The 18,329-nt window shown below is 41.0% G+C and overlaps 1 protein-coding gene across 1 annotated transcript in view; it reads right to left on the reverse strand.

Annotated features, from left to right (window-relative positions):
• Positions 1–14,115, reverse strand: part of SAMTOR (S-adenosylmethionine sensor upstream of mTORC1) — a gene marked incomplete at both ends in the record, with an annotated part of 34,112 nt that extends 19,997 nt beyond the window's left edge. The window contains 2 exons of the mRNA XM_084265483.1: positions 1,171–1,312; positions 13,950–14,115. Of these exons, the coding sequence (XP_084121609.1) occupies positions 1,171–1,312; positions 13,950–14,115 (308 nt within the window). The remainder of the gene's footprint in view (positions 1–1,170; positions 1,313–13,949) is intronic.
• Positions 14,116–18,329: the final 4,214 nt, after the last annotated feature.

Consider the following 18,329-nt stretch of genomic DNA (forward strand, 5'->3'; position numbering starts at 1 on the left):
CCAACCCCCCCTGCCAAAGCAGGTTCCCTAGGACATATCACCCAGGTAGGTGTCCAGATAGGTCTTGAATATCTCCAGAGGAGAATCCACAACCCCCCTGTGCCAGGGGTGAAAAAGTTCTTCCACATGTTGGTGCAGAACTTCCTATGCTCCAACTTGCAGCCATTGCCCCTTGTCCTGACTCCACAGACCACTGAAAAGGGGCTGTCCATTTCCCCTTGTGTCCCACACTTGACATACTTAGAAAGATTAAAAAGATCCCCTCTTAGCCTTTTCTCAAGGCTGAACAGATCACCTGTTTCATAGCTGTTACCCATTCTTTTTTTGGTTTTTTTGTTTGTTTGTTGGCTCAAGGGACCCACATCCTAAATTTAAATTTAGCAAAACTGCACCTGCTTTTCCTCACCACACTGCAACACTCACCTGCAGGACCTACACACTGGCACATGACATTACTTTTCACCTGACTAAAGTCATTCCCAAAGGACGAACCATTGCTCGTTTCTCTTCCCTCTTATATTTCAACAGTATTCTGTTTTACTCTGATGCCTTGGATGCCAACTGTATGCTGAAACCCTGAGTGACCAATGTTTTTCCTCTTTTAGGAGTCTGTTTTCCTCAAGGATTGAAATATTTTAGCTGAACTCACTTCACGACTTCACTGTTAGGACAGCCCAATAAAAATTAGATGACACAGGAATTTTAAAGTTTAAAATCCTTTAAAACAAGTTTCACAGCAGTTAAAGTAAAGATTAAGACTTGAAAATTAAGCATCAGAGATCAGACACTGTTATACACACAAATCAACGCCCTGAAAATTAAACTTCAGCTACACTCACTGTATTTGTTCCATTTAGGCTCAAACATATATAAAGTAACTTAGTAATTTCACTTGCAAACAGCTTCTGTGTTTGAGAAAAAAAGCTGTTGAACATATTTTAAAATAAGGGCCACCTTCTAAGAAAACACTTTGTAAGCTGTATTCCCTTAGTAAACTGTAACAGTAAGAAGGTACTTGTTTTAGGAAGCAATAAATCATTAGCACATTATAGAAGAAAACTTAACAAATGGAAATAAAAAGGACAAAAAAAAAAACAACTTAGGCCTTGTATTACAAATAACTGTGAGCTGAAGTATGCAATTGCATCTTTCAAATACATTAAGATTTACCTGCAACACCATTCAATCCGGCCTTCCCCTTCACAGGTTTTTGCCCAGTGATTATCTGCAAGGTTTTTCATTGCCACAGCATATTCACAGAGAGTTTCCTCATCCTCGCAGTGCTCACGCCAGATCTTATCAAAGTCTCCCACTAAACAAAACAACAACAAAAACTGCACATTAGATACAAAGTGTCTCATTATCTCCATGGCAAAATCCCCATCTTCCAATTAAAAGAAGTTACATAATGCCCCGTGGTATCACTTTACGGGCACATAACAAAAACAAGGTTCTCTTTCTCTAGTCAAACACAGAATTCCAGGTCTTGGAGAAGGAAGGTTCTATCAGGTACTTGAGAAGATAGTAACATTCTCAGTATGCTGATTTTGTTCAGTTTGTTTTGTGAAATTCAAGTCCCTGGGAAGTGCTGCTTTCAGGTTTCTATGCATGAGCATTAACAGGACAAACATTTTAGAAACACAAGACCTCCTAGTAGCATTCATGTTCATGGCAAATACTGTAGCTGATAATACATGCAAAAATGCCAAAACAGAAGTTTAACCCAAACCACAGATTTCTCTGGATACACTGGAAAAGGGAGTCAACCCTTCACTGACGCCTGCCTAATCCAGTGAGTTACCTCCTAGAGGACCACAGCGAAGAATCCAACCAATTACGGTCAGAAAAATCACAGGTGAATTTATCTGTTGCTCCCTAGGGAAAGATTTATTTTCATGCTCTTCACCTTGCTAAAAAGAAGTCTTGCAGGTTAAATTCTGGTACTTCAAAGTAATTAAACATGATGATTTTCCCTCTTTGCAGCTAAGTATCCACTTCTGCTACCATGCTTTACATAATGTACTGCTAAACACAAACAAGACAAATGCTATAGGTGGCTAGCCACAGTTTCTACTGTGGTTCCTACAGCACGCAGACCCTTGGTATACCTCACTAAAAGGATGTTTCTGCCCTAAGAAATAAAAATACATGCTCACTGGCATGATCTTCACTAATTCCTTTTGTGCTTCTTAATCACAAATGTGTACACACATCTAGTATAAATATACATAAATCTGTAGAATAAAAATTATCTACAGATGTTGCACCTACAAGCTGATACACCTTGAAACAAGTTTTCAAAAGCACAGCTATACTGTAAGCCTTTGTCTCGGACCACCAACACAACATTGTTCTAGAACTAGCTTTTGTAGCACCTTCATGTTACAAAGGAATACTTTAAAAGCATGCCAAGCACAAGTTAACTATTAATGTCTGCTAAAAAAGTAGGTTACAGTATGACCTGACTTGTCCTTATCATATCAGTAAGATATGATTTCTGTTTCTAACCTGATACTGGCAATTTCTTTGATATATTTTCTTTTAATTAGTAGCAGTAACAAGAATTCTTCCAGTGGCAACCTTTCCTCCTACTGCCTTTTGCACAAAGCATTAACAATCCCTCGCCTCACTTACAACAAGCCTGGGTTTGATGGACAAGTATAGACAGTTGTATACTTAGAAGATTTAAACCAACCATCCAGGTTACTCCCTACTTAAGTTTGGTTTAGGGATGTCACGCAATTTTCTCTTCAAAAACAATCATCTAACACACTTGTACAATCAAAATGAGTCATGTTTAAAGTTAGCTGTTTATACTCTCTTGTGAGAGATGGAAGTTGAGATGTCCACTCCCTTCCATGAGTTAGTTTTAACAAAATAGGGAAGCTGTGCAAGCAATCACGTATTCTGCTTACTGTTCAACAAGGATGCAAGAGAAAGCTGTTAGACTGGACAAATGAAATTATAGCATTATATTTGAGTGGTATCCTTCATTATTTCCCAAATGATCCAAGCCCAGAGAGAGATGCTTTATAAGAAAAGGCACTAGCACAGTCAGTAACTGAGGAGTACAACAGAGAAACACCCAAGCTGCAGGCAGGCCCTCGCAGAGCTTTCTGCTAAATCCTGTGGGTCACTTTTCCAGAGCTTTCAGGAAAGCCTTATGTAGAAACAATCAGGCAGGACAGAATATACTCTACTGACAAAAGAGAGCAAGAAAGAATACAGACAGTGTCCTACCAGCAAAGGGGGCGAACTAAGCATCACTCTTAGCAATCTTTCTTTTGTCAGAGTGCAGTACCCACAGAGCACCCCAGAAAGCACTAGCTAAACTCAACGAGTGTTTTCATAGCAAATCGATTCTAGTGCAATTTAGGTAAAGTTTCATAGTTTCTCTGCCACGATACTCTGAACCTTACTGCACGCTCCAAACAACTGTGCAATGCTTGACTGACATGCAGTTGCTAAAGCTTTGTTTGAAGAATACACTGCTAACTAGAAAGGAAAAAAGTGAACACTTACTGAGGCGAAACATCACAAATACAAACCCCCAAGTTCAAAACTGTTGGTCTGTTGTTCTTTCAGTCCATTACTTCATTTAGTCTATTCTTAAGCAATTATTCTATTTCCAAATAGCATTTTTCCTTAAAACTTGAGAAATAAGACAGCTGAGGAGGAAGAAATATGCAAATACCAGATGTTCTTAACTAGTCTTTTCTTACCACAACGTAGCAATGCCTCTGAACACTGACTCCTGCTCTCATTGAAACTCTTCTTATTTTGTTCTGAACAAGGCAAAAGATTTATACTTCTCAAAGTCAGAGGAGGGCCAAGAGATTGCACAGATAAGGGATCTTCAACTTAGATATATAGCAACAGACCCAGAGCTGACTACCAGCCCTCCAAGACATGAGCTTTGGGTTACAACAGAGCTGCCTATGACAGGAACTGCTTCTAGGCACTGAACTGACAAAATAAAATGGAATGATGCAATTAGGAGAGACACAGAGAATGAACAAAAGTGAAAAATTCACCTCAAAATAATTCTATCACGCATCCTATACCAGTCCTATCCTATACCTATACCTGCGTGTACTTCTAGTTTGTTTCCATCTACTGATATAGCAGGTCTGGAGATACAAAAGATGGCAATGTGGGACAGAGAGAGCACAGCTTCTGTATGAGGAACACCTAAATAGAGGCAAAAAAGAGATGGATGAAAACGTAAGAGGACAAACCTCCACATCACCACAAGTGACACAGAAAAGGTAAATACAGAACAGCTTCTGGTTGTTCTAAGAGTAGGAGCCATTCAGGAAAAGCATTAACGAGCATCCTGAACAACAACAACAACAACAAAGTATTTCTTTACAAAATATATAAGTAAAGTTCATGTAGCTGGGCAAGCTAAGGAAAGAAAATCCATGACATACTCCATAGCTGGAGATGTGGTTCCAAACACAGGAGGTCCTAGGCCATGAAATCACTGAAGGAGAGAATGGTAAATAAGCGCACAGTGATACTCCCAGGACTTCTCATATATTCTTGTATATATCTGCTGTTAATCCACTGTCAATCCTAAATTTGATACGATGCCCATATGTCTGTTCTTTCACTAATGTAAACTCCAAGACAGTTGGAGATAAAAGGTTTTCTTAAGACACCAGCACCATTGTGCAGGGACTTTTAAAGAAGCATCTGAGAACCAATTTCTCTTGAGCAAGTAGCATGTTAGTGAGCTGTTTTGGGGTTTTTCCCCCTGCATTCTTCTCCAGGGCATACTTTGAGAAGGCACAAACAGGCACATTAGATTTATAGGATCTCTGTTCTAACGCTGAATTGAAAATGCAAATAATGTTTCTTCCCTGTTGAGATTCTGAAGTAGGGACTGCAACAGGTCTTGCAGCATTCAATTTCAAACTGATACCCAGAACACAGGAGAGCTATGTATTAAATTTTTCAAACAACACATTATAATCCACTGTTTATTAATTTTTCAAACACTGCATTATAATCTCTGTGCCAATACTGTATTAACTCTAGTGGAGTTAAACATTTATTTATGAATAATTGCTTGTGTAACCAAAAAGGCAGTAAAATATGCAGGAAGGTTTCACCGCAAAACTAATGGTTACTAAAGAAATAAGCTAAATAAAATCTTCTGTTAAGCAATCAATAGTGCTGTAAATTAAATATAAATTTGTGGTAGGGTAATCTAAAAGAATAATAATAATGGTCTTGGATATTTGATTACATCTTAAAGTGAATATTCAATTTTGTGCATTAAACTTTTCATCTCACTTACTCATGCCCATACTATAGTATAAAGTTTACAGCTACTGAACACTCTTACTATGTACTTGGAAATCCCCTTTCACATTATTTTAAATCAGTTTCAAAAAAACACAGTCGATGTTCCGACACCTCAGATCCATACATCTCTCATATCCATCAAAGAACCAGCAATGCCAACATCCAGCAAAAAAATGTGATTAGCAAGACTGGCTCATAACAGGAGTTTCACACACCTCTCACTATATCAACATTACCTTAAAATCATTTAGTGTTTCCTCTCCTCTCTATCCAGAATTGCCTAGAAAATAAACTGGTTTTCACCTTGAAGATTAACTGTTCCTTTTTTAAAAAAAGCCCAAACCCTACCTATTTCTAGCAATTCTGTCAGTAAACAAATGACTGACCAACTTGTAGATTCTTCAAAACACAGTCTTTTCTAATGCAGCAGCAAAAATCCAATACTGTTTACCTAGAACAGAGGAATCCTTCTAAGTAATTTACACCCACGTCAATATTGCCCAAGAATAGCCAAATCACACCCCCAAACTCAACCACAGAGTAATCGGCAGTTACTGAATCCTGTCACAGACAGAACAGGGCAAGCATGTGAGTTATTTTTAAATTATTCTAATTACAAGATCGTTTTAATTGTGGGTAACAGCAACAGAGACCTAACGTTAACTCTAAGTTTCAACAACTGAAAACATTTTTAATAAAGAAGAAAGAATCATATATGTTCAGGACGAACTCCCTTCATTCCACATTTATTTACAAGATCTCATTAATGGTCCCCAGCACAGTGTGAGAAGACCAGATTTGCTGTTCTTGGTGGGACAATCCCAACACTGTAACTCCTCTTTCCAGGCAGATTATTTTTAAAAACAAAATCTGGCTTTTCCATCCTAGATTTTTTTTAAAAAAATATTTTAAATACATTTCTCTATAGAGCATTAAACAGAACTGTCATTTAAGGTATGTTTATGCATTAAACAGAAAAATTAACACAGTTCTTCAACAAATCATATCAACTAGTATTTCAAAGAAAACATAACCCTCTGCATATAAAAGAAACAGCTCAGTTTTGCTAAATGCAGAATTTTTCATTTTAGAATGGAATAAAACCCTAAAATACTGATTTGAATCACTGTTCTATCACAGAATAAAATAGTCAAATCAGAGTTAAAGGTACTATCTGCACCCACAAAACAAATTTTGCAATTGCTATTTTCCTTTATTTCCTCAGTGTCCTTCAGAAAAACAGTGCAGGTATCTCTGACAATCTCAAAACCAAGTATGATGTACTTCATCCATCACTAAACAACATCTTGCATCCCAAAGTTTAACTGACACCAATGCAGTTCTGGTAGATGCAATGAGATTTTAGATCTTAAGCCACAACTCCCACTCTCCCCCCAAAGAAATTTTTTAAGACTTAAGGAAAACTGGAATTAGAACAGCCACTATTTCATTTTGGAAAAGTACAATTTTCTGAATTCAAAGCAATTGTATTAAAAGGAAAAAGAAATTAAAAAAAAAAAACCAAACAAGGATTTGAAGTCTTGGTTACCTACATGCTAATAAAAATTGATAATGTATAAAACCATGCTTCAATCTACCTCCCTCTTTTCAACTCCCATTTAAGAGCACATTGACTTCCTATATACAGCTTTGATGTATATAGGCAGAAGAGAAAATAAGCTCAATACATTGACTAACACTGAAAGAAGTTAAAGTGACATGTTCATATTTGTACAATAGGATTAATAAAACTCTTTGAATTGCTCATTGCACAAAGCAAACCTATCCCTGCAATTAACAAGTGTCAGTGACAATGCTAGGTAATGCTAGATGACAGACTGCTGGCCATGGCAATGCCTAGCAAGATCTCTGAGGTTTCTTTTTTGTTGTTGATGAAAATGCACTATGGAATGAAAAAAAATCTCATTTTTTGCCTGAAACTGCCTCTCACTTACTTGCTGGAAACAGTAAACTAGTTTCTACAACACAGTAAACAGGAAAAGCAGCCCTACGCTGTCCACCACTCTAAAGCTAAAATCAAATTCCTATGAATATTCAACAAATTTTCCTCATTAACAGCAATTTATCAGCTGAAATTTAGCTGTACCAAGTGTCTGGGTACTGTGGCAATGATTAATAAAGTTAATTACATTAGGAATATCAGCTAATACAACGCTACCTACAACTTCCAGTGTATACAAGATCAATTAGCAGCTTACTGAACATCTGTCTTACTAAAACAGCATGTTCAGTATTTTTGTGAAAGACATTAGGTATTTTTGGTCTTCTTGTTTTCCAGTTTTACATGTCTAAATACAGAGCATGAACTTCAACTCGGACAAAGTTCAAGCAATCAGAGCTAATATTTTTCTTGTCTTGTCTGACCAGTATTTGCTTTACATTTCTTAGGATTTACCTGAAATATTTCACAATATTTCAAAGAAATAGTGCAAGAGTCTCTATTCCCTATCTAGCTCCAGTGTTCCTCCTTTCTACCCACATAGAAAGGATTCATTTGATCAGATGTGGATTTCTACATCTGAGCTGTCAGGTAAGCTTCCTACCTCCCTGTTTACAGGAAACAGGTTCCGAGGGTACAATCCGCCTGCTGCTTACAGCGTCTATTGTGGGTCAGGCTTGTATCACCATGGTCTGTGCCTCTGATTTATGAATCTCCGATGGCTGTCATACAGTGAGGAGACTATTTGTGATCGCTTAAGCAATTACTGCCCCCAGGTGTTGGTTCGACTCCACTGGAAGCTGCCAGCCCTTCTCTCCCCCAAACCCGACTGCGTGGGACTGGCGATGCGCTGCTGGCCTTACCGCCTCCAACGCAGAGACGAACACACTGTGGAAACGGCTGGTTTTGGTAGGCTTGTGCAAACTCAGGAGCAGAAATCAGAGGCAGCTGAGGCACAGTTTGATTTCATTATGCTGACCCTGCAAGAGGAACACGATCTTCCCCGTCAAGGCAATAAAAGTTACACGTAGCTGTTTGTTCAGCGGATGCAAGTCTGGGCTCTAGCAAAGAAAAAAAGGATCCTCTTCAGAACTTGTGGGCTAAGTGATACAATCCTCCAAACTGTAAAGTATTATGGCATTTCTAATGGAAGTTGCAGTATAAAACTGTGGTGTGCAAACAGTAAGGGCGACAGTATCTTACTGCCCATGTCATAAAACAGCAGCAATTTTAATTGTAATGAATTTACCTTTAGTTTCTATTGCTTGAAAACATTCTGGTATTATAAAACGTCTCCCTCTTCCAAGAAGTTAATGCAAGTGTGGAAAGACAAATGGAGATCTTGACCTTAGGCTTATTTCCACAGTAAACCAGTTATATTTAACAAAAAGGAGTAACAACTGTTAACTTATCGTGTAGACTTCGGTGACAAAGTTTTCCTGTCCTGTGAAAAATGACACTATTTCAAAATGTTTCCTGTTTCATATCAGGAAGAACTTAAGCTCTCTCTCAAGGTTTTTCATGAAAAACATGAGAGGAAGAGACCATAAAGCAGAACGACACTTCTCACATGAACGTCTAAACCACTTACCTACTCAAGCTGCTTATTACTGTCAGGCAGGGTCCTGTAAATTTTTCCTTATTTTCTGGATTTAAAAAGCTCTTAATAAAGTTTCTATCTATTTCTTTGAACTTTCAACAAATCTTTTATTCAAAGAATCAAACTGACACCTAGAAATGTTTCTATCAGCTTCTGTGATCCTGGCATCAGGACAAATACCAGTCCTGTGGGATTCTAAGCCTGAACAGGTATATGGAAAGAGAAATGAAAGATTTTAGTAAGTACACAGCATAATATTTCATTCAATACCTTTACAGCTATGTCAGTATTTTTTTCCACTTGTACTCAATACAGGATTTCCAGGGAGAAGGAGAGGGTCCTGTAAAATCATCTTTCCAGACTACATACCTAACCATCTATAACTGAGGGTTACCCAGCACAGAAAATGTTTACATAATACAGCCCTAGCATGACCGCAACAGTAATAAACAACAAAAAAAAAAAGGGTGCCTTTGTATCAAGAGCAGGGATTTTTATCACAGTCAAAATTAAACCTACTTAGATGCTAACAGCAACTGGAAACTAAAACCCCAAATATCACGCAGCAAGTGTTCAGTAGAACTTTAGTTCCCTATGAACCACTAAATCTGCTTTTACAAGCCTGTCAGGCCTGACAGACACCAGTGTCCATGCAGTATATGTGACCAATACAATGTGTTCCAGTCCATGTGGGTGCCTCAAAGATGCACAGAGGAAAATACAGTAAAAAGTGGGGTCACATATGGTACTGGGCAACAAAAGCAAGAGACTCAAACAAAAATTGCTTTCCCCCCAATCCCAAAGATTTAACAGGCTAATAGGAGAAATTCAAGTCTCATTAAAACCCCTGATTTCTGTACTTTGTAAGTGCTTGTGTCAAGCATGCAAAACCCTGAAGTTTCTCTTAAATGAGTATTTGAGCACTTGAGAGCTGTTTCAACTTTCGGATTTTACCCTGGTGTGCAAGGTAATTAAGGTTAAATTAATCCACTTGGACAGGAAACAGAAGAAAAACTGCACAAAAACATGAGTCTTACGCTAATGAGACACACTCCTAAGTGAACAGATTACACCTCAGTGTGTTGTCTCACTAAAGAAAGTTCTTTTCATGCAAACAAAGTTTATAGCCTAACCTGAGGAATTGTGTGTATTTTTAGGAACCACTAGACTCTATCATCGCCTTAAAGTAGTTTGAAACAACTTATTAATGATTAGCTATTTTAGTTGAAACATTCATTCAGTGTGGACAAGACCAACTGCCTTAATTAAAAAAAATATTATAAAAAATAACACTCTTACCACACACACATGCTAAAAACCCCTTTAACTTCATTAAACCATTTCAAAATGCGATATACAATACTACCATAGGGCCCACAGTGGAAAAAGATAATCCTACCATCACAAATTACCAAATATGCCATGGCATTTGTGACTACAAGCTTCATGTTTCCCTTCTTTATTTATTAATTAACAACAGAGAAGGTGTAAGAGCAAAGGAAGGAAATAAAAGAGGACTGAAAGGAAATTAAAAAAGAGGAAAAAATAGAAATATTCCTGCTATAAGTCATACTAAATTAGTAATATCCCCAAAATGGTAAAAAGTAACTAGTCATACAGTAAAAAAACTTAAAATTTTTGAGAAAAAACCCAAACATTTCAGTGCAAACTCACAAGAATCTGAGCTGAACTGTTTTGAACAAGGCATGCTTGTCGTCAATACACAGGCATGCTCACAGGACATGAGCCACAATGCAGAAGTACATAAAAAAATCCTTCCATGATACTCACAAGTACAGGTGGTTCCACAAATACCGAAATTAAAAACCCAGCCAAGACTCAGCTTTGATGAATCTCAAGAGTTACAGTTTTTCACCAGGAAAAGAACATCAAACCATTTATATGACATACTGCTGACTAAACTTTACTCTAGTAATTCCTTCGAAACAGCAAATAATTTGTTGCACTGTACCCTTTGTTAAGAAATACTGCTTTTGCACTTTTACAAGCATGCAACTTCTTCAGAAACAAGTCAGCTTGCAGTTTTGAAGCATACTGTCACTTTTTCACTTGCTCATCTTCAAAAAAAAAAAAAAGAAAAGAAAAAAAGAGAGGGGAACCATTGTGGGAAATAAAATTATAAAAACTGTCAGTTATAAGCAAGTCAGATAATACACTGACTTGCCTTTTGTAATTGCTCATTGAAACTCAAGGCTTGCTAACATCAGCAAGGCAAATGAATTCTCCAAGAAACTGGCTTATTAAAATCAAGTCTGTATAACTAACTTCTATCAACAAACATCTCGGTGTCTCAAGGAAGCATCTCTTTCCCTTCAACACTTCCACCAGGAGACAGTGACTTAAGACCATATTCCAACACCAAAGGGCTTTTTAGACTCCTCCACCCTGTGCAACATAATCATGTAACTTTCGGGATACTCAACATGCTTTTTCCTCTACCAGTGAAATTAATAGGAGACTCTACTTCAGTATCTATATACAAAGCACTGAAGTCCATGCAACAGCAATTCCAGTACTGTTAGTTTAGACAAAATGGAAACTAGCTTCATAGAACTCTAGTAAACGTGAGAAGAGGCAGAGAAAAAAAAAAAAAAGAAAGAAAAACAGACCAAACAGAAAAAAAAGGACAATACAATATTCTAGAATAATACAGACAGCTCTGGTTTTGCTTCATATGGAGGTGGATGCACTGTGCTGTGGAGACAAGAGGCTTTTCCTGTGCAGTAAGCTGTAAGCATACAGCCAAGGGTGCATTTTTGTATCTTTGCTTTTTCATATCTAAGTCCTAATTCAATTCATACCGAGAAATTACATGATTTGTTGCTAAAGAGAAGTAAAAAAGCAAACTGTTTGATTTTGTCAGGATAATGTACTTGCCAGTTGGTCTACTGGAAAACAAATCAAACAAAAAAAAACCCTAGAAAAGATCCTTCAGAGGTCAAGCACGTACTAGTATTTCAATTTCAGAATAACATTAAAGGTATTTAGCGTGGAGATTCTCAAGTCTGATTTCAGAAGCACAGAGAAACACAGTGAGGAAAAAAGACTCCCAAAATAAAACTCAGTAGTTGAAGCAACCTGACACATGAAGTACTTCGACTACTACTAACTAGAAACTTGTAGAGATCACATACTTTTGGATGAGTAATGGCTTGAACTCTTTGTTGCGCAGATGTGCTATGATGAATGAAGTGTTTGAGATTTAACTCTCTCCATGAAGATACATACAATGCTGCTAATTTAGAGTGACTAGATGGCTCTACAGTCATCTTTTAGACTCTAGTGAGTCTAAAAGCTCACTACCGCATCTTTATAGGACACACTAAGTAAATTAAGAGTACCATTTGCTCTTTCATTTAATCAAATACACTGAAAACAAAACTTGTCTTCACATACTAACTCACTCTTCACTGAAAAGTAGGCTGACATAGACTTCCATGCAATTTAGGCTCTCATCTAGAAAAAGCCAGTTGCTACAGAGATTGCTCACTTTTTTTTTTAAAGTTAAGAGTGGTAATGTTTGTCCATCTTAATCTGCAGGCACTCTGAAGTAACAGAAATATGAACTGCTCAAAGCTGGGCTCTTTTGCCAGGATTTGACTGTTAAAACATGCTACGTTCCTTTAAATGTCAGGACAAGGCAGGAGATCCTCCCTTCAGTTTTGGCTTACCAAGGCCAAAATAAACAGCATCTTGATCAGTGTCTACAAAGGTAGGTATCTGTGCCCAAACCCCATCCACAGACTCTCAAGGAAATATTTGGAAAAAGCAGAACCACTCTGCTACTTTAACAGAAGTGTCAGAGGAAGACAAGGAGGAGAGGGAATAATAACTAGTGCCTACAACAGAAGAGTTCCCATTTCATGAGCGTCCTTCTTGAGGTAGGTATGGACCAGGTTAGCAGAGAGCTGCCCTCTCACTGAAAGAATGAATGGATGATTTCCTGTAGCCTGTTTCAGAAAGATCAGGCAGATCATTACCATCAGCCCGAGGAGACTACCAATTCCAGCAAACAAATCTCAACTCTGACACTCATCTGAAAGCACTTCTGGGAGGTTTTAAGCATTCCAAAACCACCCATAAGAACCTTGCATAAGAGCATTAATACTGATGACAAAGTAGATTTTTCAAGGGCTCGGAGTAATTTATTTTGTAAGAGCTTTTCCCCAACTCCTTGCAGCCTGAACCAGCCCTCCACGGCTGAAAGGCAGAAGGCGCAGGCAATTCACAAGGACCGGGGTGTCTCTCCAGATTACCCTCCGGTCCCTTCGGGCATTCACGACCTACTGTCCTCCCCATCCCCGCAGATCCCCAGTTCGGGAAACATTGCAGCGAGGCCTTTCACCACAGGCAGCTTCCACGTCGTAGGGCAGCTACGAGCTACTGAACGTCACACGGAGCGGTAACCCACAGGGCCCACCGGGACCCAGGTCCGCGCAGCGGTGCGGCACACCTTCAGCCGAAGGCACGAATTCACCTCGCAGCATTATCCCCGCACACCAGTCCTCTTCGGCGGCATCCCACGAGCAAGGGTGCCGGAGACGCACCGTGAGACCCCTCTGAGCCGCGCAGGGGTCTCCGCTGCCACCAGCCCACGGGAAGCGGTAACAACCTCGGCAAGACCCGACCGGGGCTCCTCGGCGGGGCTGCGGACAGCCGACAGTAGCGGCGCCCCGGTCGCCCGGGGAGGAGCAGGAAGCAAGCCCAGAGCTGCTCCCAGCCACCGCCCCCCCCCACACACCGACACACCCCCTTCGCAGCGGTCCGCGGCCCAGCCGGCCCACGGCGCTCCGGCGGCGGCTGGGGGGCCCGGGCAACCCTACCGCACCGCGCCCCGCCCGCTGGGGGCGGGAGGGGGGGGTGTGGGGGGACGGGACACCCCGGGCTGAGCGGAGCCCCCCGCGGGGGCGGCTCCTTTCCTCCCGCCGCGGCACAGCGGCTGCAAGCCGGACAGCCCCCACTCCCGCTCCCGGCCCGGCTCCTGCGCTGAGGGAAGCGGGACGGGACGACCCTGCCCGGGTAGCGCAGAGAGGGCAGCCCCCTCCCCCGCGTTACCTTCCCGGTACTTCTTGCGCAGCCGCCGGTGGACGCTCTTCACCACCCCCGACAGCTTCTCCTGCTCCAGCTTCCGCTCCTGCTCCGGGGGTGGTGGCGGCGGTGGGGGGGGAGCGGCGGCGGTCGCCCCACCGGGCCGGGGCCGTGTCTGCGGAACGGCCTCCATGGTGTTACCGCTGCTCCGCCGCGCGCAGCCCGGCTGAGGGAGAGGCGTGAGCGCCGGGCGCTACGGCAGGACGGACATGCGCGGCCGCCCGCTCGGGCTGCCGGGAGATGGAGTCTGCTGCGGCCTCCGCCGCCCCAGGGCCGCGCCTCAGCCTGGTGGCGGTGGGCCTCGCCGGCGGGGTCTTCCGAGGCGCCGGGCGGCTGGTGGCCTCCCTCGGTCTTCGAGGGCGCGGGGTTGGCAACACGGCACCCCGGAGGTCTGGGCTTGGTTGTTTCCAGAAAAAAACCTTTCCGCACCCCACATCTGGAGCAGATCACCCGGTGGCACTTAGTAAACTACTCGGAGAAACGGGGTGAAAGCAGGTTAAGGGCGCAGGGGCAGCACGTCTCCCAGGGCAGCTCCTCCCTCCTCCCGGCCCGTACACTGCCCCAGAGACGCCTGTAAAAGATCAGGGTGTGAATCTTCCCAAAACAGGGTGGTAAAACCCATTCCCCACCAACGATAGCCCTTGTGGAAACAAACTAAATTCAAAATAAAGCAAAGCAAAGCAAACCTCGGTAGGTTGGTGTCTGCGGTGTGGACCCAGGCATTGGAAGAGCACAGGCCGTCTTCATGGAGCTGCCGGGTAATGTTTTTATGTTATTTGGGTGTAAATACGCTGCAGGAGCAGCACCTGCAGCCAGCCAAACTGCCCCTTTCAGGAGAGAAGACCTTCCTCTGTAGATCTCTACTCAGCTTCAACCTTTCACCAAACCCAAAGTACTTCAATTCTCCCTTGCAGCCAACATTGGAAATAGGATAGACAGAAACACTCACTCCTCATGAGACCACTGCAGGGAAGTATGCCATGAAGTTGCTCGCTTGTTTGGCTTGGCCGGCAGCAGTTTATTGTCTTCTCTGAAGATGTTCAAAAGCATTAAGGAGGTAATTGCAGCTGCAATTAAATCAGTGACAAATCTGACTTGGGTAGGGTCAAGATTTCATGCTAATGAGAAGTCAGTGACACATGGGGCTTCATGCAGTGGGGTGTCCTTATCAGCACCCTGTCAGTCCTGTCAAAAAGATTTTAGAGCTCCTCACAGAGTGTGGTGGTGGTCTGCTTTTCTGATAAACTTATTTTTGAAGGTGTGGTTATCGAAGCAAAACAGCTATGTCGGAACAAAAGCTTTTCATCAGTATTGACTGCATCTTTCATATGACTCTGAGCTACACATGCAAATACTGCACCGCACCCATCACTCTGAAAGTGGGTTGCACATTATGACTAAAGTCCCAGCCTTTTAAGTAGTGCTACTTTTCAGTAAGTGCTTAAAAAACCTTGTAGTTTGGATCTTCCATCACTATATATTTACACACCATTACATATTTTATTGTCAGAGTATTTCAGGTTGTTTTGGTTTTTTTTTTCTCAAAGTACAGGGGAATGACTGAAAGAGAATTTAAATTTTTGCCACCAACATAGAATCATAGAATGTGTAAGGTTGGAAGGACCTTAAGAGGTAATTTAGTCCAGCCCCCCTGCAGTAAGAAGGGGCATCTTCACTAGATCACATTGCTCAGAGCTCCATCAAGCCTGACCTTGAATATCTCCAGGGACATTAGCACTAAGAAAGGAAAGAGGATTGTAGTGATCTATTATTTTAGTTACATTTTTCTTTAAATTTTGAAATTGAAAAAAGTGTGTTTTAATTAAAAGAATACCAGCATATATTAATTTTTTCTTTGACTTGGAAAACATCAGAAAAATCAGCTTCTCATATGAGTTTGAATACTTCATAATGTTCACCAAACTGATCCAGGAAGTTAAATCTGAATTAGAAGGAAGACTTTGTGCTGGCAGTAGTGATAGCTTTGTGAAATATTTCTAGTTCCAGTTTTATATGCTAGTCCACGTAAGAAGAATTAAGAAAGTGTAAAAAGAGATTATGTTGATAACCACTAGGAACCTCTTGGTGAAGGTGCAGCCTACACAGTGGCTAATGTGCCTTCCACTTTTACATTGTGTAGGATTTAGGGAAGAACAGAAGACGAAAAGCATAAGCCAGACTTCTGTGTGTGGCATGATACTAGGAGAGCAGTGAGGGAGTGTTCTCAGAAGGCTGTGTGTACCAGGGTGATAGAAAAGAGTTGGAGGCATTTGGAGGATCCATAACAGGTACTGCTGTGACATCAACCCTGGCAGTCACTAGCCTCCAAACTCAGAAGCATAGCGTACAAACTTAAAATATGAGTGTACCTGTGGCTTGGAAAATTGGAAATGTGATTGTAGAATTGGAAAATCAGGGGAAAATTGCACTTGTGTGAAATATGCTCTCTCAGAATAATAATAAAAATTTACTGTTTGAATGGTGTTATCACTTGTTTTTCAGTTCTCAGGAATTCTTTCTAAAACAAAGTTGTTTTAAATACAAAATTAATTTATCACAAACATTTAAAAAGTACATTATGAATAGTAGGCACACTTTGTTGCTATGACTACGCAGTTCAGTTTTTACATGACTCCTTTTTTAATAAAAGCTAATGAAGTTTATTTTCAATATTTTGATTATTTTCTGATATTTTAGAACCATGTCAACAAGACAACAAAAATTCGACTCAGTACTTCAATGCACAGACTACTTTCACACCTAGGTGTACCAGCTATTATTAAAAAATAGGGAGTAAGGAAGTATTGAATTTTTAACATAAGTTGTTCTATATGAAAATAGACCAGGATATAAAATGCATTCTTCCTTCTTAAAGAAGTAACTTTCAATAAGCAAGTAAACAGCATTTGCTGGATATCACGTTTTTCCAGGAACAAAACCTAAAGAGTTGAGGAATCACAGAATTGTAGGGGTTGGAAGGGACCTTGAGAGATCATCGAGTATGTTTGCAGGACACACAGATGCCTACCTCAGAGTACGTGGTGAGAGTTGGCTCCCAGCAACAGACTGCAAAGCAGCCGAAGGAGGTGCTTCCCCAGAGCGCTGCATGGAGGTACCAGGTGGTGATGGAGCGGGAGATTAAAGCAGCACCAGTTCTGGCAGGCCTGGAACTGATGACCAAGTGCTCCTTCCAAGGCCAAGAAAAACATCTGTACTCAATACATTTCTTGAACACAGTACAGGAAGAGTCAAGGAACAAATGAAGATGAAGATAAATCTTGTGGTTGTCCCCCGATGCATGAGAGCAGGACGAGTGATAAGGATGTGTGCACGTACTCCAGGGGGATAAGACAATAAACTACCTGTGTCCTGATGAGGACAATGGATTATGACCATCTGGGAAAGAACTGTTTCGAGCAGCTGGGCTGACTACCTTGAATGCAGAAAATGGCCAAATAATCTTCTGTGTATTAGTGACTTAAAAAAAAAAAAACCAACCAACAAACCAGCAACAGATTTAAGGCAGTATGGAAGAGTTTCTTTTGACATTTCTGCAATACTTCAGTGTGCATCAGTTTTCACAAATAGCTTCAGAAACAAGAGTCTCGATTCACAGGCTGGGAGGAGGAATAACCCCAACACTTTCATGGGCTGGGAGGAGGAGGAATAACCCCAGTGCTTTCATGGGCTGGGAGGAGGAGGAGTAACCCCAGAGCTTTCATGGGCTGGAAGGAGGAATAACCCCAACACTTTCACGGGCTGGGAGGAGGAATAACCCCAATGCTTTTCAGTACTCTGATGGTTGGAACATTCACTGAGGATGTGGGAAAACCAGTTCACATCCCTGCTCTGCTGGAGGGGATCTGAACCCACATCTTCACTACGAGATTATACAAAGTGGAAGTGCTCTTCCTTCCTGAGGGAAGGGAGACAGCAGCCTCTGTTTTCAGTCTTTTCCCCCAGGGAAACCGTAGAAGAAAAATAACATAAGAACTTCCTGAACTGCACAAATCAGCAGCATTCTGCTTCCATCTCTATTTCAGGGGCGTTTTTTACAATCTTCATTGCTTCTGTTTTACAGACGCTGATGGTTTGAAAAGCAACCAAAAAAATAAAGACACAGCATCAAAGAGAATAAACCTTTCCAGACAACACTCTCTCTCTGGTGTGATGACATCATAAGAGTCTCTAATGCAATGTAATCTGCAAAAATATTACCATGTAATGATTTTAATGGAATACTGAAACACTGTGATAATGTAAAAGGAATAAAAGGTTCTCTGTTAGATGCAGAACTGTTTTTACTATGAGTATCCAAAGGGAAGACAAACAGGCAGCAATGGCATA

The sequence above is a fragment of the Gallinula chloropus genome (assembly GCF_964237585.1).
Source record: "Gallinula chloropus genome assembly, chromosome: 1".
Taxonomy (NCBI): Eukaryota; Metazoa; Chordata; class Aves; order Gruiformes; family Rallidae; genus Gallinula; species Gallinula chloropus.